This window comes from Ambystoma mexicanum, chromosome 7p (assembly GCF_040938575.1).
Source record: "Ambystoma mexicanum isolate Mex_15411 chromosome 7p, UKY_AmexF1_1, whole genome shotgun sequence".
Lineage (NCBI taxonomy): Eukaryota > Metazoa > Chordata > Amphibia > Caudata > Ambystomatidae > Ambystoma > Ambystoma mexicanum.
In genome coordinates, this window is record NC_090939.1 from 826,689,971 (window position 1) to 826,715,823 (window position 25,853).

A 25,853-nucleotide genomic window follows, 5' to 3' on the forward strand; every position below is an offset into this window, starting at 1 on the left:
AAGGTAGACAAACGTGTTTTATGGAGAAAGATGGATTGTAGCTTTTATAGTATCTGAACTTCGCTTTCCACCTCATTGAATAACGCGTCTGACATGGAGCACGAAAGTTGTATAATGAAGGCTCTCACCCATGGAGCAGTTCAATGTTGGTGGACCCTAGAAATGCTAGTGTGCTCTTTTGATTTCTCAAGTCTCCTGTTCAACTGTACATTTCTATTTCATATTGTCTTCTCTGATTAGGCCTTTTCTCAACTATCAGAGGATGTACTATGTGTTCATGCAAATGCTGTCCAGCGGGCCAGCGTGGCTGGGGATCATTCTGCTGATCATAATCAGCCTGCTTCCGGATGTCCTGAAAAAGGTCCTATGTAGGCAGATATGCCCAACAACAACAGAAAAAATCCAGGTAAAATAAGTGCTCATCCTTTTACTGAAAAATATGTTTGTGAAATTTGAAACCAAGACTTTTTCCACAGCCATTGGATACAGAAGACATTAAGCATGCTCCTTCTCTAATTTTAACATAATTTGTGAAGTAAAGGCTACTGATTAGAACAGACGCAACCATCCCGTCTTCCATTGAAATAGTAATTTTCTTTGCAAACATGCATTCTCGTTATCTGATACATGTGGCTTTGTAGTGCACAAGTGTTCCGTGGACAGTCATTCCTTTTTAGTATGTGGTTTTCTCCAGTGAATTTAGGCATAGTTTATTAATTTGCCTCAAGCAAGAAATATGTGTGAACCCTTGTTTGTGCTGTAACTGACCTGTTAAACCCTGTTACTCAAGCACTTCTTTCTTGGTATACCCAAACCCTCATTGATCAGTTCCATACAACCAAGATTTAAATGTTAAAGTAACAGGAGGGTGTATGGTGGTGTGAGATGGGTGGTGTGGTTGAAGAGTTCTTAAAGCAAGAGGTTCTGATAGATATGGCATTCCCCCCACAGATTCCTCATCTCTTAAAAGCGATCCAGACTCAACTGGATTGAGAACCTTTCTACACCCATTGTGGTGTGCCAGAGGTGACTTTCCACAATATTATGAATCCACCTGGTACTGTAAGTGATTACCCAGGGGTGTTTGCTTAGGTCTCTCTGTGTAGATATTCACATATAGAGTAGAGCGTGTTGCACACCACACCACATCACATATGAATTCCTTTTGCTTCAGAGAAGCAAAAGGAATGATGGAGCTGCCATGATTGTGAGAACACAACAAACAATGGTTACACATAATTGTATTCAAACGCTCCATGGGCCAGGATGCTGAGTTGGCAGGAATACCATAGTCCATCCGAAAAACCATTACCTAAGACAAGTAATTTCCTCTTCTAATGGACACCTGCCCCCCACAGATTCTGTAACCTTTAAAAAAAACTCCCAAAGCAGTACCACTGCAAGAGAACAGGCAAAGATTAATGAAATTATACACTAGCCGGTAAGATAGCTCAATGGGTTGAGCACTTGTTGCTGTGATTTGTGTTTGATCTACAGGCCGCAGGTTCAAATCCCGGCAAGGTCGACTCAGCCTTTCATCCTTCCGAGGTCGATAAAGTAGGTACCAATTTCGATTGGGTAGTAATAATGTAGGTAAATATGTTCTGTGTAAAGTGCTTTGCATAAAAGCACTTCATAAATAACAAGCTATTACTTCGACAAAATGGACGGGCCCCATTCCCAAGGAACCATACCTGTTGTGCTTAGCAAATGTTTATAGAGAGAACTAGCTGAGTAGCAAGATCACAGGTTTTCAACAGTGAACAACCCTTTGCAACGCTGGCATAGCTGCCTGATCTTTGAGTGAATGGGCCTGTGAATCAGCCTGTAATCCTCTAGGGACCTCTTTTTCTGCTACCTCATGAACAAAGTCTTAATGAATAGTCTATTTTTTGCTAAGAGGTACTCCTTTACATAGCAGAGTGGAACCAATAAACATCTGTTCGCTCACCCTGTGCTCCTTAAACTGAGATCAGATCCATCTGTGTCAGTATAAGAGTTCTTTGCCATCTTGGTAGTAATGGGAAAGAAGACTGTAAGATGAATATTCTTAGAAAAAGGAAACCGCAATACCTTCTGAGATGGTTTCACTCTGATTCATCTTTTCTTTGGAGAAGATTGAGAAAGGAACTTTCACACACAGTCTGCAGCTCATGTGCATATTATGCAGATGTGGTAGCTGTGAGTGAATGTTTGTCATCATGTCAGGTGACCAGATTTGATCACCTGAAATGGAGCCTATATCAGTCGGTACCAGATTCAGTTTCCCAGATGGGAACACAAAATATTTGGGTGAAGAGGAATTAACCAAACTTTGAGACCAATCTATTTGTCAAAATAATGACTCTTTTTCTCCATCTTGGTAGTAAATGGAATGAAGACTGGAAGACGAGTAGTCGCAGAAAGATGGAACTTCAAGACCTGCTAAGGCAAAAACGAGGGTCTCATTCTGATTAATCTTTTTCTTGGAAAAGACAGAGTGGAATTTTGGATTTATGAATGTTCCCTGACTGTTTTATTGTTTTTTTTGTTAAATTCTTTCTTTACAGATATTGCTGAGCTAACCACGCCCCACTTATCCCACCCATCACCCCTTCTATATACCTTATCCCAACTTATTATCACCAGTTTTGCGGCGAAAAAAGGGGTAAAAAATGCTGCAAAAGAAATTTCCTGAAAGTGTAATTTGGAAAATCCCAGAATTTTTCCCCTCACTGATCCTGCAGCTCACTCACATGTCATACAGCTGCGCTAGCCATTAGGAAATCTTTCTCATGTCAGACGGCAATAATTCATCTTCTGAAATGGAGCCGCTATGAGGAGCCATACCAGATTCAAGTTCAAAGATGGAATCACAGAATATTTTGGTGTAAAGGAATTAACCAAACCTTTCAGATATTGCACAACAGTAGGAATAAAAAAGAACCATACTCGGGCAGATGTAGCAGCCAAAGGCCCCTTAATTATGCCAACACAAGTCAACTCCTGGCTAATGGAAGCAGAAAGTCTAACAAAACAGCCATGGTGGATCACACTGGGTTCAATGCCCTTGGTGCAATACTACCCAGAAAACGTGTGCCACCTGTCAAGCATAGATTGCTTTTCAAAGGCCTACAGTCTGCCAACCTCTATAACGTCTTCAGAGATGTCCCACTGTTGGTAGCCGAGCCTCTAAATTGCTATGCAAGAATATTGAGGCGTACTAGAATTTCGTGGAGGATCCTGTGTTGGCATGTCAAAGCAGGTCACCTCCTCAGAGTTATCTGATATACCAGAGAGGAAACTCCCTAGAAAGAAGGCCCCTGCTGTTTCTGAGCTGACAGAGAAACCGAGCGAAGGAGAAGGTCGCACGCCAGCACAGGCCCCGGTGACGTTCCCCCGACAGCCTAAAGGTAACAAGGTGAATGGGAGAACTAGGAGACCGAGTGGGGCTCATTATGCAGGCACAAAGATTTGTCTCAGTACAATTGACCAAGTTGTAAAAGTAAATCCGATGAACTTGAACAGTGATGATATAAGAAGCATCACAAATAATCCTGAGAGGGATCAATGGAATGTGTGTCACACTATTCTACAATGAGGAGGGAAACACCCAGTTATTCAAGGAACATTGAGGCAAGCGTAACAGAAAAAGAATACTATAAAGTGCATGGCAGAGATTCCTCAGGAATACATGATATACGAGACATACTATGCTAAGAAAGGTTCAAGACTAATTGTAAACAACACATAGGAAAATACCTTCCACGGTTACCCAGAATATTTTTGCACGAATCAAAGGATTCGACAAAGCCCAAAGAAAGTAATCATTAAAGAGCAAAGGAATGCCAAAAGTATGCAAAAAGAACTACAGGAACTGGTACAGAATGTAACAAGAGAATATTTGAAAATGTAATATTAACAAGAAACTCGAAAGATTAAAGAAGAGAAGTGCGAGAAGCATCCATCAGGAGAAGGGAGTGGAGTCATTCTCCTGACCTTAGTTTGCTTGAATAGGGGTAGGTTCAGTTAGCATTAGTTTTCGATAGCAGACTTATTCCTTTGGACATTTACTGACGAGCACCTTAGTTAGTAAAGTAAGTAAGGAATTACACCATAGCGATAGGGAAAGCCATTAGAAAGGCCGACACTGGTAGACTGCTCGAGTTCTGGAATTACGCAACCATTTGTCCAATGCTGGTGACTCTTTGGGTGGGCCGGGATGGGGGGAGACGCCAGTGTGTCCAGGACTGCGTTGATGAACAGGAGCCTCTGTGCTGATGTGTGCGAAGTGTGCACATTTATGGAAAAGCCCAAGTTGTGCAGTAGCAAGTAAGTGTCCTCGAGATGCCTAGAACCCTGCTCTGCAGATCAATCTCGATTGAGCCATTCTAAGTATGGGATCTCCAGAGGTCACCTCCACCACTGCCGACCACTGGGTTAACAGCCTGGTTGCAAAGACAAGGCCAAAAGGGAGCACTTGGAACTGGTAATGAGTGTCTCCAATGACTAATCTCTTGCCCTTCCTCAGGAACTTGGACAAGGGCATCTAGGATGGGATGGAACCCCCCTCTTTTCTAGGGCAACAGGAAGTAGCAAGAATGCCAAACTGTACCTCTTTCTCGGGCTGGCACTTCCTCCACTGCTCCTTTAGCAGTAGGGATTTACTCTCTTTCTGAAGCTAGAACTCTGGCTGTCAAGGAATGGAAATCGGTGGTCTGTCCAACTTCCACAGGAATGGTAAACACTAGCCTTATTCTATCAGATGGAGAGTTCAGGTATTGGAGGTGATCTTGTTTCACCTGCTGAAGTGCCCAGAGAATCTTCCTGCAAACAGAAAAGCATGAGCGGAGAATTCAGAGGCTTTGAGGTAGCAAGTGCTGCCAGCGCTGAAACAGTCTGGCTGTTCCCTGCGCCCTTAGCCTGCTGGGGCATGAGAATCTATTCTGTCCTTGCTTCGACTGCACCTAATGCGAAAACACCTGAGCTTTGATGGTACATAGCTCTCCAAAGGACAGTCGATGTCCCCAACAACCTCCTGATACAATCTGCTGTGTCGAGGCCGGCCTAAAGCGCTTGGCTGTCTCTAACTTCACCCGCCGGCAAATGAGTGGAAGCCTATGAGATAACGTTCCACAGAACATGTGAATATTTTTCACCTTCAGTGCCATGCTCTTGGACACAAAAACCTTCTTTGCCAGCTTGTCTGTCTTTTTAAACTCCCTAATCATGGGGAGATTGGACATCAAGGGTTTTAAGCTCAATAACGTCCTCGACCACCTGCCCCTTAGGGGTTTGGGTGTGTCGAAAGGAACTGTCAACCACCCCTGGTGGGCCTGTACCTTATTGTGAGCTACCTGTCAACCGCTTGCGTCGAGCAAGGTGCCTGCCACATAGCAAGGTCCCTGCTACATCGTCGAAATAGGGTTTGCTATAGCCTCGTTAAACAGCAGGGCCATTTCTGATTGTGGCCCTCTATCTATGATGTCTGTAAGTTCATACTGCATTATGAGTCTCGACAGAGCTCTGAGGCTGAGTGTAGCGACTACGTTCTTGATGACCTTATGGAATTGAGCATTCGGGTGAGCATACAGTGTAGCTTGATGTGCTCGACATCAAGAGTTATACAGCCCGCTTGTGTCGTGGAGACCTGTGTTAGTTCCATTAACACCACTTGATTGGCCTTCAAGTCTGGCATGTGGTTGAACCATTCATCCGCCAATGGCTCGATCCCAAAAGGAATGGGTTCCCTTACTCATCGAATAGGGATTTTGTGGTCCTGTAGAAGTCTGCTCTGGAGGAGGATGATTACGAATGGTGGGACTCATTGCGAGAGTAAGACCTCTTTTTTACCCTTTAATCCTGCCTGCCTTCGCGGTCATCTTTTTTTTCTCAGGGGTGGGCCCCTCTGTATCAGAAGATTTAGTGGTCGACTGGGCCAGCGACTTGGAAGGGGATCAACCTAGCATAATTTTGGCCAAACTCTCCCTCAAGCCTTTTAGATACATGGACTGACGCAACCCACACTGCTCCATGTCATTTTCCAGATCCAAACATTAAACATATCTCCAACAGTGCTTGAATCCTGAGGGCTTGGGGCCGACATAATGATGCAAAAGAATTTCATAACACAAGCCGTGTTCCGAATAACATGCTGAAAGTAAGGAAATAAAGAACTGAGGTGTGGGGGTGTATTGCCAGCTGTAAGTACAATTGTCTACGTCCCATCCAGAGCAGAGGAGTGATTTGGTCGAGGGACCAGTAAGGTGAGGGGACGTGTCAGGCCGCACTGCGCCCTCTCTTGAAATTTTCAGAGCAACTGAAGCTGAAGAGATAAGCTATCAAGATTCAGAATCTGTGGGAGAATGCAATCCATTAAATTTGGTGCTAGGTGATATGGGCGCATTTGAGCACATCAGAGGGAGGTGGTGGGAGATGGGCGGTGTAAAGCAGGTGGTGGTAGGAGAGGAGTATGGGAAAAAAGCATCCGGAAGAGCTAGGAAACGAGGATGAAGTTGGAACAATCAGAGGAGGTGAAAGAAGGTGATGAGCATAACGTCTGGAAACATCTGAAGGAACTGATGGGCAGCAGAGGGAAGGTAGAGGGCTTGCGTGACTGAGAGAAAAAGTGTCTGGCGAACCCTTAAGCTTGATGCACAGAGGAGAGATTTGATGTGTAATCCAGAATAGGCGTCCCCAACAACATGAACCCAGGGGAAAAACAGAGCAAAACACACCAAAAAAGGAAGGGGGTTTCACGTGAATGAAACCATAGAACAGATCAATGGAATAAACTGCTCACTGTAAAGGAGCTAAATGTGGGGATAGATCAGGTCAAGGAGCATAAAAAGTTATTCAATCAATCTTTAATAAACACATTTTCAATTACCTTACACATGATAAAAACATATAATCAATGCTGAACATATCTGATTAAAGTGCATATTAGTTTAGTGGCCATCCTAAAATGTAAGAATGAATACACTGTGCATAAAGTAGTTCAAAAACACATAGCATCAGAGGACAGCTTAAATCTCAAATTGGTGCCCAATCTGTAAAGTGTTTTTTTATAACCAAAATTAAGGCAGAAAAAAGAGAAGGAAAATTAGGTCATTTGACCTCCCAAAAGAGACATGCCATATTAAACAGGAAGGCAAATGGCGTTATGGACGAAACATACTGCAAGGAGCACTCCTCTCACAATGACTCTATGGACTCTTCACTGATGGAACGCCCGGTCCCCAAAATTCGCCGAGACAAGGAGTTCCATTCTGTCAGATCGCCGAAGCTCAACAGAAAAACTACAAGAGCTGAAATACCGGCTGCGTTGTCCTCGACTGAATTGCAAGCCATTTTAATGACTTCCTCGTCGATTTCACTGGCCCCTTTTATGAAACTCTATGAGAATATACACGAGGCAACTAAAGATTTATCAACTGTTGTGGCAATGATGAACTCCAAATTGATTCAACTGGAAAAAACTTGTGATCGCTCCTATGTGGAGCAACACGAGAGCATTAAAAGATTGGATGCAGCCTTTAATTTACTAAGCGAGAGTAGAAAAAGCGACTCATCCGACAAAAGGCTGTTCGCAGAAGTTGCCCGAGAGACACTTGCCCTATTCAAATATGAAACGAATCAGTCACTTCGGCAAAAGTCCGCCGAGTATGTCATTCTTGATGGGAAGCAAACTAGTGCTAAGCCTAGACCCCAAGCTGCTCAAGAACACATCAAGTCTGTAAAACATCGGCATATTCAAGCTGAGGCCTCGAACGTAAATGAACATCAATGTCTCCAGTCTTCAATCCCGACATTGATTACTCTGGTAGGAGAAGAGCCCTCAATATCACTTACGAAGGGTGTTGCAGCGTCATTAGACATCGGAAATAATGCCTCAGAGCCTCAGACGATGAATGGTCCCTGCTCTTCGGTAATTTCGTTTGCACCAAGTGTGGCAGATTTGTCCTTCCACACAGCCTTTGAGCAGGCCAGATGTGCTGCCAACAAAACCTGCCATGACCCTCAAACGGCTTCAACCTCAGGAGTCAGCATTCAAATGGAACCGACTTCAAAAGATAGAGTAATTCCCTCCACAGTGGGGCAATCTAAAGTTTTTCCAATTTTTTTCTGGAGGGCTTCACGCCTCGGAAAAATCTGCGATAATACCACCGATATCGCAACTTGTTGTAAAAATAACCAGTAAGAAATCAAAAAATCAAAAAGCAAAGAAAAATAATGCTTCAAATGGAGCGCGGAAGTTTCTGCGGAACATCAAATTGGTCCAGATAGTGCCTACTGACTTGGTTAAGACATCCCTAGGCTCTGTTTCACCTATAAACCAAGCCCAAATGCAAGGAAACAGTGTAAACTCAATACCTGTTAAACAGCCACAAACTAAGACTATTATAACAACCATTGACAACGTAATGGAACTACTGGACCTGTCAACTTATGACGAACCCGAATACGGGGAGTCGGAAGCTGTCTCTCCAACAGGTGTTGACTTGCTACACAATATGGGCGAGCACCAAAGCAAGGCACCTCTTCAATGTAACGAGAAGCCTGCACAGCTGATGGACAAAACAATGTTGGACAAACCTGCGAAAATTCAACCTCGCATTGATAAGGACGATTGCAGAAATCCCGCCACAAAACGTGGGTCGCATGAAAGATCTTGTGAAATTATTGAAGAACGGGATAGTAATAATTTTCTGCCTCCTCCTATATTCAGCCCAGTGTTCCTCAAAATGGATGAGAAGAGAAAACAATGCTTAGCCAATTCTCAAGCTGATACACTGAGGAGGCTTTGGTCGAGCTCAAGTCGTAGCAATAAATTAGTTAACGAAAATGATTCCCATGGGGCACTGAACAGACGTATTGCCGTCGAGTCTTTGGATAACAATCGAAGTAAGGTGAAAGGGTTTGCGGCTGACAGACGTCCCCAAACATCAAAGGAAAGTGTGTCAAAGTCAATTTTGACTACGAACTGCCCTCATAAGGTGATAATTGAGAGGTTAGAACCAATTGATGATCTGATCTTGAATCGAGGAACTGTATTTAAGTTACTTCACCTTGTACCAAGCTTACGTGCCATAACTTCAAATGACATAAAAATCGTGGAGTTTCCAGTTGAAGGCACGAATGACAAAGTAGTGCTCCATATAATGATAAATTTACTTACTACTTCAATTTTGGAGGAAAACGTAGCATTGTTTAATAGAAACTCGGAAGATCTAAGGGAGGCATCGCCGAGCGTTCTTATAACAAACGTGCCGATAAGCGGCACAGTGTTGAATCAATCACAGGAGCACTCGACTAGGAAGCAAAGTTTTTGATCAGAAATGCATTCAACCATCATGTCCGTTAAGGAAAACTCATATATCAACGAGTGATGGTAGAGTGGCAGGCGATGGCCAAAATGCACAAATAAGAATTACAATCAAACAAAGCGAACTCTCCCATGATATCATCAAAGAGGATACTCAAACTGTAACTTCCATCCCAGGAAATCATGAATGGCAATGGCTAGCAGAGGCCCTAAACACAAAAAATACCCAATAATGCCAGGATATTGAAGCCCCCACGGAGTACTGTTTAGCCTCCTGGAACACACGAGGATTTATACATCTGTTTAACACAAGCTGGTTGGACAACTTACATATCGTGTGTTTACAGGAGACTTGGTTAAGTGAGCTGCCGGTATCCTCAGAATTTGAGATTGTAATAAATTCGGCTATACAATCTAAACATGGGCGTCCTATGTCGGGGTTGTTGACAATGGTGAGAAGAGCATCGGGTTGGCGTATCTTAAATTCTATCAACCATTCTCCATATATTCAAGAGACAACCATTGAAAGAGCCAGTGCTCATGAAGATACGCAAGACAAGATTGTAATACTGAACTTGTATTGGAACCATCTACGGGCAGGCAAAATGGATTTCATTGATCAGATAACAGGATTAATTGATCTTCGGGTGGAGTCATTAGATTGGTCCAAGATAATTCTTTGCGGTGATTTAAACATCGACCTTCTTAAGCAAGAAAATCTAGATCTAGGCTCATTGGCACAAGCATGGTTAAGCGAAATGGGTCTACGTAACATTCAGATGTTGAACGGAAGCACCTGTGGGGACATTCCACCTGTGCCCACATGGCATCGTGTGGATTCATCATCCATTATAGATTACATGTTCGTGTCTGAAGCTTTGCATCCTAGGATACATTCGCTGAAGATCTGTGAAAAAGCAAACAGTGACCATGACGTGTTACTCATGAAATTTGCAACATCTGGAGGCAAGCAAAGACCAAAGTGGCCACATAAACTCCAGGTTGAATCCAATACAGTTCGCTTAATATTGGAGGAGAGTGAAGTCAATGTGGTGATGATCCAGTATTGTCAATTAAGTGCTGATCTGGGATACGATCAATTATTGACTCGATTCAAAACCGTAAAGACAGGTCTAAAAAATTCAAACATGGTTCAGACTCATTTCGATCCTGATCCAAAAACGAAGGATGCGTGCTGCACTTAGGAGAACTAAGTCCCTAGATGCTGCTACTCGAAAACTGGAAATAAAGAAGGCGAAACAAAAATATAAGAACTGGTTGAAGATGCATAAATATGCTCTAATGTAAAACGATGCGGAACAGATGCTTGCGACAATAAGGAACAAAAACTCAAGGGATTTCTGGAGGCTCATCAATCACTTTCAAGCTCCTCAATCGGCTCTGCAGTCCTGCATGGTCCCGGAATCCGCATGGATAGCCCACTTTGAAACCCTCTACAAGGCAGAGGCACCAGGAATTGTCACATTGGAAACACCTTTGAAACCGTGGGCTTTGACGTTTCCAAGAGAGGATATTGTATCAATAATCAAGAACGCAAAAAATTCACGAGCACTGGGCCCTGATGGCCTTACCAATTTTACTATCAAACAACATCCTGAATTATGGGCATCCATATGTGTAGCCCTATTTGATAGAATAAGTAAGTGCCACAGGACCCCCAAATCTTGGAAATATGCTGTTATTGTCCCCATATTCAAAAAGGGAGACAGAACATGCCCAAAAAACTATCGCCCAGTGGCACTATTGGATGTTTTGGGGAAAATCTACGCAACAATATTGCAGCAAAAACTCGTGGCATGGGCAGTCGAGTCTAATCATGTCGACAAAAGGCAATCGGGTTTTGTAAAGCAAGTGGGCTGCTCACTAAACCTGCTACTTCTGAATCTGATGAAGATGGAGGCTATAAAGTCTAATACAAAGGTCTATTTGGCCTTCATTGACTTTTCATGTGCATTTGATACTATCGACAGGCCTCTTCTCTGGTCAAAACTACAAAGTTGGGGATGTCCAGCTGACTTATTAGCAGCAATCCAAGATCTGCACTCTGAAACCTCCATACAAATCCGTTTGGATAGTTCTGGAACTTTATCAGCACCAATCAAAACATATAAAGGGGTAAAACAAGGCTGTCCCCTAGCTGCCGCAATATTCAGCTTATTCATATCAGATATAGGTTTTGCGATTGATTCAATAAGCTCTTTTCCACCAAAAGTAGCAAAGTCCCATCTAAGCTGGCTGCTATACGCCGATGATTTGGTCCTGATGGACCTAACTCCTGTCGGCCTTCAGAGGAAGCTGAACGCGGTTGACCAATATGTTGCAACTAACCATCTGGTGATAAACACTAAAAAATGCGAAATCCTGATGTTTACACAACCTGAACAGTAAAGGAGGTAAAAAATCTAGAAAACAGAGATGGTACCTGGGTCAAGAGACCATTCAGATAGCCGAGAGCTTAAAATACCTCGGCATGCTAATAAACTCATCAATCAACGACGGTCCATGGGTCATTGAAACCAAAAGGAAATGCAAGCAACTGGCAAGTCAAGCTGTCATCATTCATAAGAAATTTGGAAAATTTTCATTAAAACCGGTGCTTGCTTTCTACCAGCAAAAGGTAATCCCGGTTTTACTATATGGCGCTGAAAACGCCTTGGGATGTAGCCACGACACTTGGGCATCGCTGGAGAATTGTTTCTGGTCTAAGGTATTGTCTCTCCCAAGGGGTATCCTGACATCATGTGTGAGATACGAACTGTCGCTCATTTCGCTCCATGCAAGGGTACGCTGGACTCTGGTGAGTCTGTTTCGCAAAACTCGCTGGCGCAAGCAAATACCGCAATTTGACATCTTTCACGATCTGACGCCAACAAATAACAGCATGGTGGCCCTGTGGGTCAGGAGATGCGAAGAGATTCTGAGTGAATTTGGAATCAGTCTGGACATGCTGCATAACAATCCGAACGCCGCCAAATTAAAAATCTGGCGTGCGGATTGGGACCAAACTTGCTCACAACGAGCTGCAGCAAAAATGATGAGCGAGGCGCCGCTCGAAACACGGGCATTTAACTCTTCACAACGTTACATCGAGTTGTTTCTAGATCCTCAGGCTCGAAGAGTGTTTGTCAATGCGCTTAAACGTATTTAAAACCAAGGAGCGGTTGGCGTCATGGAAAAGTATGAATATCTCCAATCTAACGTGTAGACTATGCACTAAGGACAAGGAAACCCTTAAGCATTTGGTGATATTTTGCACGGCACTTCGATCAGAAAGGACATATCACCTGGGTCCTTGGAGCCTAAATTACCCCTCCCTTTGTGCCGACGACTGGTGGGCCAATATGTTCCAAGGAACGGACATGAAATTGATACTACCATTGACTCGTTTTCTAACGATAATTGAAAATCGTTTGGATGTAGTGTTGGTTGACGAGCAATGAGGATTTTGATTCGACCCTCGGAAGAGAAAATGGGAGGGGTCTTCTTAAAGGACTGGGATACGTTGATGTGTTGCGTTTTGTGTTTGGTTTTTTTTGTAAATATTTTAAAGGTTTGTGTTAAACCGATAAAATGATAATAAAAAAAAAAAAGAGAGAAGGAAAATTAGAAAGTTATTCAAAAGTTTTTTTTAGAAAAAAAGGGGAAAGAAATATGGAGGGCACCAACCCACGCAGAACAAGGCAATCAGTATTTTCTGCGGGTAAAAGAGGTTGTCCCCTAGTCAAACCAATCAATTGTTATTGTAAACAGACAAGTAAGATTGCATCAATACATACTAAAGCAGAAGCAATACTTGTCTCCAATCTGACCATAGTGTTTTTGAACTACTTTATGCACAGTGTATTCATTCTTACATCTTAGGATGGCCACTAAACTAATATGCACTTTAATCAGATATGTTCAGCATTGATTATATGTTTTTATGCTGTTTTTATCATGTGTAAGGTAATTGAATATGTGTTTATTAAAGATTGATTGAATAACTTTTTATGCTCCTTGACCTGATCTATCCCCACATTTAGCTCCTTTACAGTGAGCAGTTTATTCCATTGATCTGTTCTATAGTTTTATTCACGTGAACCCCCTTTTTTGGTGTGTTTTGCAGAGGAGAGATTTGAGGCAATCTAGGAAGCAGGGTGGGATTTTGGATGGATTCACATGCTCATGAATATTCCCTGTCGTCAGGCTGGTAATCCTCAGTAAAATGAAAGCAGTTTAGCTTTAAACTGCTTGACGACTCTATAGCCTATCAGTGTCCTTTGGGTCATACTACCCCCAGCCAATGACATTCATCCTCTTAAGCCCCATCCCTGGTGGCCATTTTCAGGTTTTACCTCACATTTCTAGTGTTGGGAGTTCTTGTTCTTCACTCCTCAAAAATTATAGGTTTCTTTGCTGTTTTTAAAATTTTTCATAAGATATCTTCCATCTCTTTCTCTGTCACGTGGGACTGCCAGCAGCAGGGACCCGTTGTCGGCGAAGATCTTCTTTCCATCGTTGGATCTTCAATCTGTGGCGCCAACAGGCCCAGGCTTAGGCCTACATCTTGACACCACGACCATGGCTGATGCTGCGAAGAAGAGCCTCGCCAGGGCCTGTGAGCGCTGCGGCCTGAAGCAAATTTTCAACGAAGACCAGCTTCACCCTGACCACGACGCGAACAAATGCAACATCTGCCAGTACTTGTCGAAGACCAAAAGGGATCGCCACCGGTGGTTGGTGATATGGATCGAGGAATGGAAGGTCTCTGACTTGGCCTCCCGGCACAGTCATAACTCATCCAGGGCCGGCAGGTCCTCTAACTCTAAGCGTACTCCATCTATTAAGAAGAGGTCGAGGTCCTTTGAGGATGCTTCCTCTGTAAAGATCCAAAAGAAGACAAAATCCAACGCGTCATCGGCATCCTCATAAACGCTCTCCGTGGCTGCGGGACCAAGTTCTTGAAGGGGTCGGTCCCCGTCACCTGTTGGCCTGTCGGCTGGTGGGTTGCCGCCGGCCAAGAGGAAGTCGCTGACACTGTCCAAGTAGAAATCATCTTAGAGCGGATCTTCGAAGAGCCTGTCTGCGGCCCTGCCATCGTCAACGCAGTCGGCGGTGCAAGCCCTGTTGATAACAGCTGTCTCCACCAGGACCAGCGCCCTGTTGACCTCCTCATCGACGACCAGGACTGTCACCCTATCGACCACTTCGGCACGAGTGCCCCATCGGCGAAGTCTGGGAAAACGAGTCTTCCTTCAGTGACGAAGGGTTTGTCATTGATGACTGCTCGGCCAGGGTCTCTCTGCCTTCCATACCCCCGTTGTCGGTCCCGACTAAGATCCTGTCCACGGCTGCACCTATTCCTACTCTGCAGGAGCCTCCTTCCTGAGAGACTCAGAACAGGTGAGAGAATTGCCCCCAGCTCTAGATATTCTGCCCAGGCCTACCAAGGCTGCTCCTCTGGCTCCTTTGGAATCCCTCAGGGGATCATATATCTACACCAATTCTGAGGAGGATCGGCCTTAAGATTTTTGCTCAGACCAGGAAGGGGGCCAAGGACCCCTGCCTCATGAGACATCACCGTCCCATGAGCCTTACTAGCCATTTAGCCCTCCAAGGGGCTTGAGCCAGGCTCCTGCTCTGTCTGCACTACCTGCCCCTGCACCAAGGTACATGTTACTGGACGTTTTAAACAGCTTGATTATGTTGGTTGTGGGGATTCAGCAGCGGCTGCCTGATGCTCCTGTGCCTAAGCCGGCCAAGAGTCCTCCGTGACCACCTCAGCGCCAGCCGACACCACACCATATGGCGCCTGTTACCCCTGGGCCAGGGCTAGGGGCCCTAGCCCCTGTGGTGGTGGAGTCAGCTCACACAGATACTGGCACAGACACTGACGCACCCGTAACTCACACAAATTCCAGGAAGGAAAAGTGACTTCAGACCAAGCCATCACTGGCGCACACGACATAGCAGACTCAGGGTTCCTCCAGATGGGATTGGTGTGGATCTCCGGCCCCAGTGTTGGCTGAACGTCACACATTTCTGCACAGACGTGCAGCCCAAGGTCATCGGTGTACCGTTTGATGGGATAACCTGTTTGGAAAGGCTGTGGATACTCTCCAGGCCATCAAGACGGACACGGAGGTATCTGTGATTGTGCATCGGGAATTGCAAATCCAAAAATATCGAATTGCTAAATCCTGCTGCGCAGTGATCATAGATCACGCTTGCCACCATCCTGCATACCATCCTGGAATGGTCGGTGGCACAGGTGCAGTGGTGCACTTCTATCCCATCATGTCTACTACCCTGATGTATCAAACAGATGGGTATCCCCTTCATCCTGGACATAGGGGAAGCAAATAGACCAAACCACAAGGGGGATTATGTCTCACGGAACATCAAGAATAATGATAAATAGGTAATAGACTTCTACTGGTGAATAAGGGGGTGGACCAGGTCAGGAAAATATAAAGACTAATATATAATAACATTTTATTAATATGATACACATGATATAAAAAATAGCCAAATGTTCATTCCATAATTCACTGAACAGCAGGTTATGTTAAAAACTTTCCGTTTACAAATTGCACCGGTAAAAAACATCATCACGGACAAGAAAAACATATATATATATATATATATTGAATTTTCATGTGCAAAAAAGCTATTTAGTAGATACCAATGTATTATATTAGAGGAAAAGGGCTTCCCTTATTTAGTCTATTTTTCATATGGGGCTTTGGTATGATCCTCTGAGGTATCTAGTAAAGTGCAGAACAAGTGCAAAAAAGGGCTAAAAAGTCAAAGTGCTATGAGTTAACTACAGGTTTCATGGACAAAAAAAATGTCTGTCATGCTGCCAAATATCCTATTATTTGTATTTTCGACGATTTGCTAAATCCAATCATGCAAGACTGATATTCGTCTTCCTCAGGACAAAGCACTAATAGACATCTGTTAAACAATACACATTCAAATGAATGTATGGTATGGAAAGAATATCCCGGCTTATTCTTGTTCGAGGATGTTCTTATAACAGTGTCTTTTGATGAAATGGGGACATACATTCTAAAAGATAAAAGAACATTTATAAAAGTTAACACTATAGAAACCCTGACCGGGCCACCCACCCAGCTCTACCAGTATTAAGTTCAGTATTCTCAATTATGGAGAACAAGAAGTACCCTTGTTTTTTCCAAATTAGAGCCTGGGAACAATTGCTTCAAAAACACTGGCTCAATCAAAGATCAGATACTGTACAGTTTATCTGTGGAGACACAAGCAACAAAAAGAACTGGGATGAGAACTGTCCCTAGTTCATAAATTGTGAAAATTCCAACTGACAACCTGTAAAGCATAGGGCTAAAAGGCAGATAAAAACTCACCTCCCTGCATGAGTTGATGGGCTATGGAGACATCTAGTCTGAAGAAAATGATTGTAATCCAACAGGCTAGGAATCCGTAATAAATCCATATGTTCCAATTCGGATACACTCTCAATTGGAAGTCTAGCATGGGACCTAATAGGGGAAATAATTGAGAGGCGGTGGTAACCCTAAATATAGCCACTCCAATCTCGTAGGATGCAAATGAAATATAAGTTGAAATACATCATGTCTCAAAAGCTACATGAATACTAAATCAGCGTATGTCTTTTCAGAAAAAGACAGATGGATTGAAGAAAGCGGTGCGGTTCAAAGATCACTCCTGACACGCGCCGGTCTCTACAAACCGCGTGTAACATAATGTAATTAAATTAGCCCCACTCGGATTTATGCTGAGACTGCCCACCGCAGAGGTTTAGAATGGCGCAGAGTTCTCCGGGTTACCTGCACTCCAGCTGGAGCAACCAGAAACAGGTGTGTTTACCACAGTTTTGGCCCTCAGGGAACACAGTAGGTCAGGCATTCAGCTGCAAAAAGATGTCTCCGCATTGGCGGCTAAAACCTGGCTCAAACTGTCCTCAGCTCTTTCAGTTAACAAGAGGCTAGACGCCCAGTACAGGCAGATGGAGGGTGATTCCATCCTTCTGTCCTCAGAACCCCATCCTCATTCATCGGTCATTGCAGCAGCTTCAATGTATGCAAAGCTGCAAACATCTGGGGCCTTGAGCTCCTCAGCGACCAACCTCCCTAGCAAGGAGGACAAACAAATAGAGGCCTACGACACGTTTTCACATCGATAATGAACACTGTCGCAGCCCTAACGAGAGCCATGGGCCACTACGTCTAGCTCTGTTTAGACGACTGGATCATCATGGGCAGCTCGCAGGAGGTGGCATACGACACCATGAGGGACCACATATACCAGCTGGGGTTTTCAGTATACCAGACCATGCAAACGTGGGCTTGCACCTCAGGCAGGCGAATGCTGATGCAATCTTTGCTGAGGCCAACCAAAGGTTGTGGCGAGAAATAGCTGACTTTCTGCCAGATCTACCAAGTTACAGGCAGGCGTCCTTCAAGGCGGGGATGGCTGAGGCCAAGGTGGCCGCACAGGACCTTCTTGAGTCCACAGTGGAACCCATCGATGCAGTGTCCAGAGGTATCTGTGTGGCTGCTGACATGCGTCGTTCCACACTGATGCATGCAACGCAGTTCAACACGGACGTGCAAGAGAGGATTATGGACCGCCCATTTGAAGGTGCAGAGCTCTTCCATTCCTCTACCAACGAGGAGCTAAAAAAGAAAAAGGCCATCTCTCAGCCTGCAAAGTCACTGGTGTTTCGCACAAAGCAAATTTCGAGTCTGTTCGGCTCTCACGGGAGGTCAGACCAGCAAAACAAGTCTTTTGGTGGCTTTCGGGGATTCCAAGATCACCGGCCAGACAACTGGCTAGATCACCGAATCCACAAAGGTGTAAACAGCAGACGACGCATAAGGGGTTTTACCAGTCCCCCTTCTCTACCTCGCCCTCTTACCCCAAGAAACAATGAAGTTGGCGTCCTGGTCAATCTCTCTTCGGTGGGGGGCAGAATGGCTCTTCACGAACTGCAATGGCGATCATGGGTAAAAGACCTCTGTGGTCTTTCAGTGGTTTCAGGAGGTTATCGCCTTCTGGTATGATCCCCACACCTGGTCTCTCCTCCCCTACTGCAGACTCTCTTGATGGATGTTCTATGCCTTTTCCAGATCCAATTGGTCGAGTAGGTACCCCTGAATCAAAGGGGCCCTGGTTACTATTCTGGAATTGCTGCCATCCCAAAAAAAGAAATGGGCCTGCCCGAGGATGGTTCTCAGCCAATACTTCCTTCTAAAAAAATTAAAATTGATAACACCTGTGCAGATCACGGAAAGACTCTGCTTGGGTGATTGGATGTGCTCCCTGGACCTAAAGGACGCTTACCTACTTGTCCCGATTTGGCAGCCACATAGGTAGTTTCTGCAGTTCATTCATGGGACATCACTTCCAATACAGGGTGCTGCCATTCGGCCTTAACTCAGCTCCACGCGTTTTCACATCAATAATGAACACTGTAGCAGCCCTAATGAGAGCCATGGGCCACCACATCTAGCTCTGTTTAGACGACTGGATCATCAGGGGCAGCTCGCAGGAGGTGGCATACGACACCATGAGGGACCACATATACCAGCTGGGGTTTTCAGTATACCAGACCAAGTCAGAGTTCGTCTCGACGCGGACTCCGATCTTCCTTGGAGTAGCGCGGGACACCATAAGGCAGAGGATTTTTCCTATGCGGGAACGAGTCAAGGCGATCATCAAGGCTACAGGACAGTTCCTGGACAAAAAGACCCAATACGCTTTGTGGTATTAACACCTGCTGGGCCTCATGGCAGCACGCATCCTGGCTGTTCCTCATGCCAGGTTGAAAATGAGGCGGTTGCTGTTGCGTCTTGCTGCAAACTGGGACCTGGGAAAAGGCTCCCAGGCAGACTGGGTCCCTATTCCACATGACGTCGGGCCATATCTAGTCTGGTGAAGGCAACAGGAAAACATCATGATGGGGTAGGGGGTGGGCCCTATTCCACTAGCCACATCCAACTGCTGTCATTACGACAGACAGCTTGGGGGCCACTCCAGACAACTTTACAGTCCATGGCCGGAAGTCTCTCCAACAGCAGGAGGAACACATAAACATTTTGGAGTTAACAGCGATTCAACTAGCTTTGAAGGCATTGCTGCCAATAATAGGGAACAAGGTGGTTCTCATCAGGACAAACAATAACACCTTGATGTTTTATCTGAACAAACCAGAAGGTAATGAGATCCAGGTCTGTGCAGTCTGACTGATCAGATATGCGAGTGGGCCCTGCAGCAAGGCATCCATCTCAGCGCTGTCCACCTGCGGGGGAGAGCAACACAGAGGCAGACAGGCTCAGCGAGCTCCAGACAGACAACTAAGAATGGGAGAAAGGGCTGCAGCTACTCAATTCTCTGTCCAGATGCTGGGGCCACCCAGAAGTGGACCTCTTAGCCTCAGAGAGCATTGCCAAATGCAGACAATTTGCTTCATGGATGGGGAGGGGCAGACTATCACTAGGGGATGCGCTCCAAATCTCCTGGAGCAAACGGTGGTGTTATGCCTTTCCTCCAACACCATTGATACAGAGGGTGCTGAGGAAGTTTCAAGACTCGACCCGGTGCTGCATGGTTCTGGTGGCTCCGAACTGGCCGGCAAGAACCTGGTACTCGGACCTGGTGAGGTTGGCAGCACAGGTACCGGTCCCCTTGCACTGGATGGGACTGGTGCATCTTTACCAGCAGGAAGGAGCATTCGTCCACCCTCAGCCCGAGTTCTTATCCTTCTCAGCCTGGTACCTGAGGAACTGAAAATGCAGAGCCTGACACTTTCATAGTTCAAGATGCATATTATTTAAAATGGCAAGTAAGGAGTGTACTAGAGTATAGACCAAAGTAAGTGGACCTCATTCTGCATCTGGGCCAAGGATAAGGGGGTAGAACCGGTGGTCTGCTCTCTCCACCACGTGCTGTCATGTTCAGTTTACCTGGCCAGCAGTGGCATTCAGATAGATACATGCCTTACATACCTGGCAGCCATCGGAGAATACAGGGATACAGAAGAGCAATCATTCTCCTCAACCAACCTAGTGGTAAAGAGACATCTTCATGAGTTAAACAGATTTTCTCCCCCCCAGTCAGGAGACTGCACCCGGTGTGGGATCGCAATCTTGTGCTTCCTTCGTGCACAATCTGTTCGAGCCCATGGCTACTACCGACGTCAAATGGATCACTCTCAAGATTACTCTTTAATTGGGACTGACATCAGCTAGAGGTATTGGTGAGATCCAGGCTCTGGTGGCTTAAAAGCCTGATACAGTCTTCCACATGGCTGGTCCCCTTTTGCAATGGCGCAGACGGGCTAAAAAACGGTGGTGTGGAAGGTTGCCCAGAGCAATTGCCAGTGGTTTAGATTCATTCGAAACCTTCCACCCATCACTTTTGTGGTCAGTTTGTTTCTCCTTGTGAGAGAGGGTATGCCCAGACGTGGGTCCCTTGCTCGCTGCGCCACAGGGAACCAGGCTGCACCTCACTGAGGAGGTCCAACAAGGCCGAAACATGTCTGGGGTTGCTTGATTTTCTCTGCAGAGGGGACCTGGCCCAGCAGTTCGGGCTGGGCTGCTACCTTCGGTGGCAGCAGCTGCTGACTGATTTGCACATGGCTGGTCCCCTTTTGCAATGGTGCAGACGGGCTAAAAAACGGTGGTGTGGAAGGTTGCCCAGAGCAATTGCCAGTGGTTTAGATTCATTCGAAACCTTCCACCCATCACTTTTGTGGACAGTCTTCCACAAAGACACTGGTCATGAGGACACACCCGAAATTTCTACCGAAAGTAATTTTGTAATTTCACATCAATGCGGAGATCGTTCTCCCAACCTTCTTTCTGTTTCCTAAGTCGGGCGGAGAAACCGTTGCACTGCCTTGACGTCAGGCGAACTCTTAAGTTCTACATAGACAGGACAAAGCATTTCAGGAAGTCTGATGCCCTTCTAGTCACATTATGGCAGTGCGGCTCCCAGAGGGCAAGCCTCTAATGCTTCAATAGCACGGTGGATGGTGGAGGCCATCACAGAGTGCTAAAAATTGCAGAAAGAGTCATGCCCCAAAATGCTCATTTCGTAAGGGCTAAAGCAGCAGCTGTAGCTTTCCAGAGACGGGTGTCATGGCAGGTCATTAGTAAGGCAGCCACATTGGCCTTGGAATTGGCTTTTTGCAAACACTACTATCTAGATGTTAGTGCCAGGGCAGATGACCAATTTTAACAAGCTATCCTCAAGTATTTGTTTGCTAAGTGAACAGTGTCACTCCTCACTTTGGGCGTTATAGTTTGTATTTGCCCATATGGTATGGAGGAAAGGGGATGGGACGTAGGAGTAATTAAGTTACTCACCATAGTGACTAATATACTTCTAGTCCCCTTTCCTCAATACGACTCTCCGTCCTCCCCTCAGCATAATTGGGTCAGGCTAGTCTAGCCATCGGGCATGTACAAGGGGATTGAGACCAGGGGAAATGCTCTTTTTGGAAGAAAGAAAGATTCTGGTCCCATCCCTAGGGAGGGACATCCATACAGTATGGAGGAAAGGGTACTATGGTCTAGTAGTATGTTAGTCACTGCTAGGTAACATTTCACTTACTGCTAGTTTACCTCTATATTTGTGGACACCCAACGTTTTGCTTTTTTTTCCGCCTCCTGTCCTGACTTTCTGCCAGTGAAGCACAGCCTCCAGCTGCACTCCACTGGGCTTTTGCTCATCATTATGGGGAAACTGACTCGTCCTTAAGGCAGTCAGTAGTGAGAGACTTTGTTTCTCTTAGTCTTATGACTTTGTTGCCACTTTTGGCACCTGTATTTCATTGCACAAAGTACATTACTGTACTGCACACGGAGTCCGTGCGTTTTGGGGCCCCAGACAACCCTTGAGGATTTTTTGGTAACTGGGCAAGGTGCCTACAAGTAGACTGCTGGCAGCAGAAGCTTTTTCATGCATTTTTTTCTTTACCGACCCACACTGCACTTACTGCGTTTGGCTCATGATTGTGGCTAGTATCCGTCATAGCCGTGCCACAAGGTCCTTCGTCTTCTCATTTGGCCATTTTGTCCGTTGGCCTTCCTCCTGGTCTTTGTAACACAGAGAGTCCTTATTTGGGCATGCATTCTCCTGTGAAAGCCAGTGCTTTTCGCAGGCTAATGCAGGTCACATGTGTGAGACACAGGGCCAGGATGTCTGGTGTGCACGAGAGCCACAGTGGTCCCTGATTGGACCACTGCTGGCGTGCATGAGTGGGGCAGATCATCTCATTGGCCCGCTGTGTGTGAGCACTCACTGGACTTTGGGATATGAGGAGGGGGCCTGAGTGCAGACCCGCAGATCATCCATAGGTTCGAATCAACCTATACACAGAGCCAAGTATCCAGAGAAGTGAAGCTGATCCAAGGACTACCCGGAACTGCACAGAGAAGGTTTGACAACCTGAACCCGGTATTGCCACGGTAGAGCCCTACTTTGCGCTCGATCTCCAAAGACCTGCAAAGGCACTTCAACCCCTTGGAGTGGTGGGACCAATCACTCTCTGCCTCCTTGGTGCCCTGCAAACGAGCCTTCTCTGAAGTGTCCCAGGGCCCTCGATTGGACTGATCAGCTTGTACCTTGGCACCCATGCTGGAGCGTTGTCTTCTAGAGTTTCGGCTCGAGCTTTGGGGCAACCCTACAGAGCCTCTTCTTGCCAAATCTCATTGTACCTACTGCTTTGAGCCGTGGGAGAGAAGCATGCCTCAGTCCGCGAGACATGGCTGCCCCTGCGTCACTGTGCGACGGTGACAGTCGCTGCTGGTGACTTTTCCGCCTTTCTTCAAGTGTCCTGAGACAAGCTGCATCTGTGCTTTTTGTCCTGCATTCTTGAAGAGGGATCCAGCTCCAGTTGTAAACCAGACCTGCATCCGCACCTGCAGTACCAGTGCACTTTGAAGCGTACCCAAGGAGGGGATTTTGTAGTCCAGGCGACCTTCTTCAAATCTGCCAAGTTTGACCCCGGAGTGAGCTAAGAGTGGTGAGTAATCATACCACTTACCGGTGACCCCTGGTTCATCCAAACCCTTTTCACACACAGAAGATCCCAGGTGGGCCTTGCTTTGGCTTGGGTGGCCTCTGCTTTTTATAGCCATCCGAAAATTTGGGGATAGCTTTGTTCTGTGCAGCAGATCCTGCTCTGACTCTCGGATCTGAAATTTTCCACACTCCAGTGTCCTCTTCAAACTTTTCCTCCCCCTTTAAGTTTGTACTTTGTTGCTTTACGCATTGCTGAGCGTTTTTACGCACAAACATAACATTGAGCATAAGGTTCCAATATTCATAGGGCTGGACTTCTTAAGTCAGGGATATCCATTTCTGGAGTTGGCCATTGTGATAAAGTTTGTTTGCTTTTCCTCCTCACAGGTTTTGGAGGGAATCCGCACTTGACCGCATTGACCGAAAAGTGACTGTATAGATTTTACATAGTGTGTGTTTAAGTAGTATTATTACTGTGTTTTCCATTACTCACTTGTGTTTGTTCTGGCCCTAATAAATTGTGTATTTTTGATATACTACTATCTAAAGGTCAGTCTTGTCGTCCTACTGTGTGTGTGCGCTCATCCAAGATCTCAGATCACACCCACTAATCCTGAGACTTAGCTACTTTGAGTTGTCCTGGCTAACTTCACAGAAGTGTCCCGTTTCACTGGCAAGGTTGGCCTCCAAAACGTCTTGTCACCAGAGCAGAGTTCAGAACACTACAATGAGTAACTTTTAATTTTGTTCACAACAAGTTTACCCAAATGTCAAAAAACATCCCATTCTGATGCTAATCCAAAACTGGAAGTCCGTCAACTAACACATTAAACAAAAAATTCCTTATTTTTTCTTCGTCTTGCACCCTACTATCCCAACAATGGTTATCAACACTAAAAGCCTTAGGAATGTCTACACTATATTGATAGGTTGTGCATTGGACTTAAACTAGGAGTTACCCTGAAACATACATTGACATTGAAGCCAATTTCCAGCTGCACATTCAGAGGTACATGAAAAAAGAATTCTGATTTGACCTACATTGTGTGGTCCAAGCACTTTTTCCATCCAGACTGGTCTGTGGAAATGCCCTCCTGTCTGATTTCCCCAATCGGGGACTATACAAGATGTAGCAGCCAAGGTAATCATAGGCACTAGTAAATTCAATTAAATCACCCAGGACCTGATCGTGCTCCACTGGCTCCCATGAAAGCAAGATGAGTGTTTAAAAGAGATTGTCTGCTTGACAAACTATACATCGGCATTCCCATAGACACCTGGCAGGCGATATTGTCTCCAGAACATTTAGGGGTATCTGCAGCAAAGAAGAACTTGGAATAGAAGCCCTTGCTTTTAACAAATCACATACCGAATGGCAGTTATTCTCTCTGTAAGCCCAAAAATCTGGCATTGTAATGGATGCATTCCTGCAACAGATTCATCATCTAATGAAATAGCCTCCTGATGCAGTCGGCTCCAAAAACTGTTTACTCCACAAGGTGTGGCTCAGAAGTGGGCTCGGTGCACTCATTTGCGCCATCTCATGCCGGAATGATGTTGCATGCATAAATACTGAGGGGCCAGCTAGCGCAATGTGCCTTTGTTCCTTTTTTCGGCAGGTACGCTCAGGAATTCTTCCAGTCACTCAGCAATTAATCCGAATTTAGAACGTGTCTCTTCCAAAATCCGGCTTCAAGGCTTGCATAGATTTTCATCTTTCAGTGACTGATTTGCACTTGCTGTGCCTTTTTCGTCTTGGTAAAGACCATGACAGAGAGGAGTGCAGATTATGTCAAACAGTGTGGCCTAAGGCAGTAATATAGCATCTGGCCAGACTTTTTATGGCCTCATCAACGTCCACTTATGGAGCATCTTCTTGAGACACCCGCAAAAAAGCATTTTTCTTGGACCCGAAGAAGCCTCACTGGAGCGTCATTCAAGCTTGCAGGAAAGAACGGTCATTCGATGAATGAATTCTCTTCTCAAACTCTCATCTCCTTCCAAGAAATCGTGTAGGAGGCCTCATTAGAGGTCGGTTGACTCTGATGAGCAATTTGCGAAAAGCATCATCTTTCCCTACCTGATCTACTCAGGAATGAGAAACATTTACGAAGGCAATGCTCAACTTTTTGAGCAAGCTCCAGAACAAAGAATTCCCTCCCTGCTGCTCCCCACAGGAACAGTTGGGGGAAGAGTACTCGCTGCTCCCTCATGCCTCATAGCTCAGGCCTAGATGAAAATCTGAAATAATCACCACCATTGACGCCACACTGCTCTGTACCGCCCACTTCCTCAATATATAGGGTGACTGCCTTCTTGGAGTAATTTTCCTGTTCCTTGGAGGCATTTTTCTGTTAACCACTGTTCCTTCAGAGATGGGTAATTCCATTTACCGGGCTTGAGAGAGAGCATCATTTAGAATATTTTGGGATATATATTTTAGGGCATAGAGGAGGAGGATGAAGACATTCCATTGGGGTCTGAACCACTTTGTCATACCTAATACCGC

The 25,853-nt window shown here is 45.4% G+C and overlaps 1 protein-coding gene across 7 annotated transcripts in view; it reads left to right on the forward strand.

Annotated features, from left to right (window-relative positions):
• The window catches only part of ATP11A (ATPase phospholipid transporting 11A), a 2,308,865-nt gene that overhangs the window by 2,200,541 nt on the left and 82,471 nt on the right, over positions 1–25,853 (forward strand). For all 7 annotated transcript variants that reach the window (XM_069636989.1, XM_069636990.1, XM_069636983.1 and 4 more), the window contains one exon: positions 241–406. In XM_069636989.1, coding sequence (XP_069493090.1) covers positions 241–406 — 166 coding nt within the window. The remainder of the gene's footprint in view (positions 1–240; positions 407–25,853) is intronic.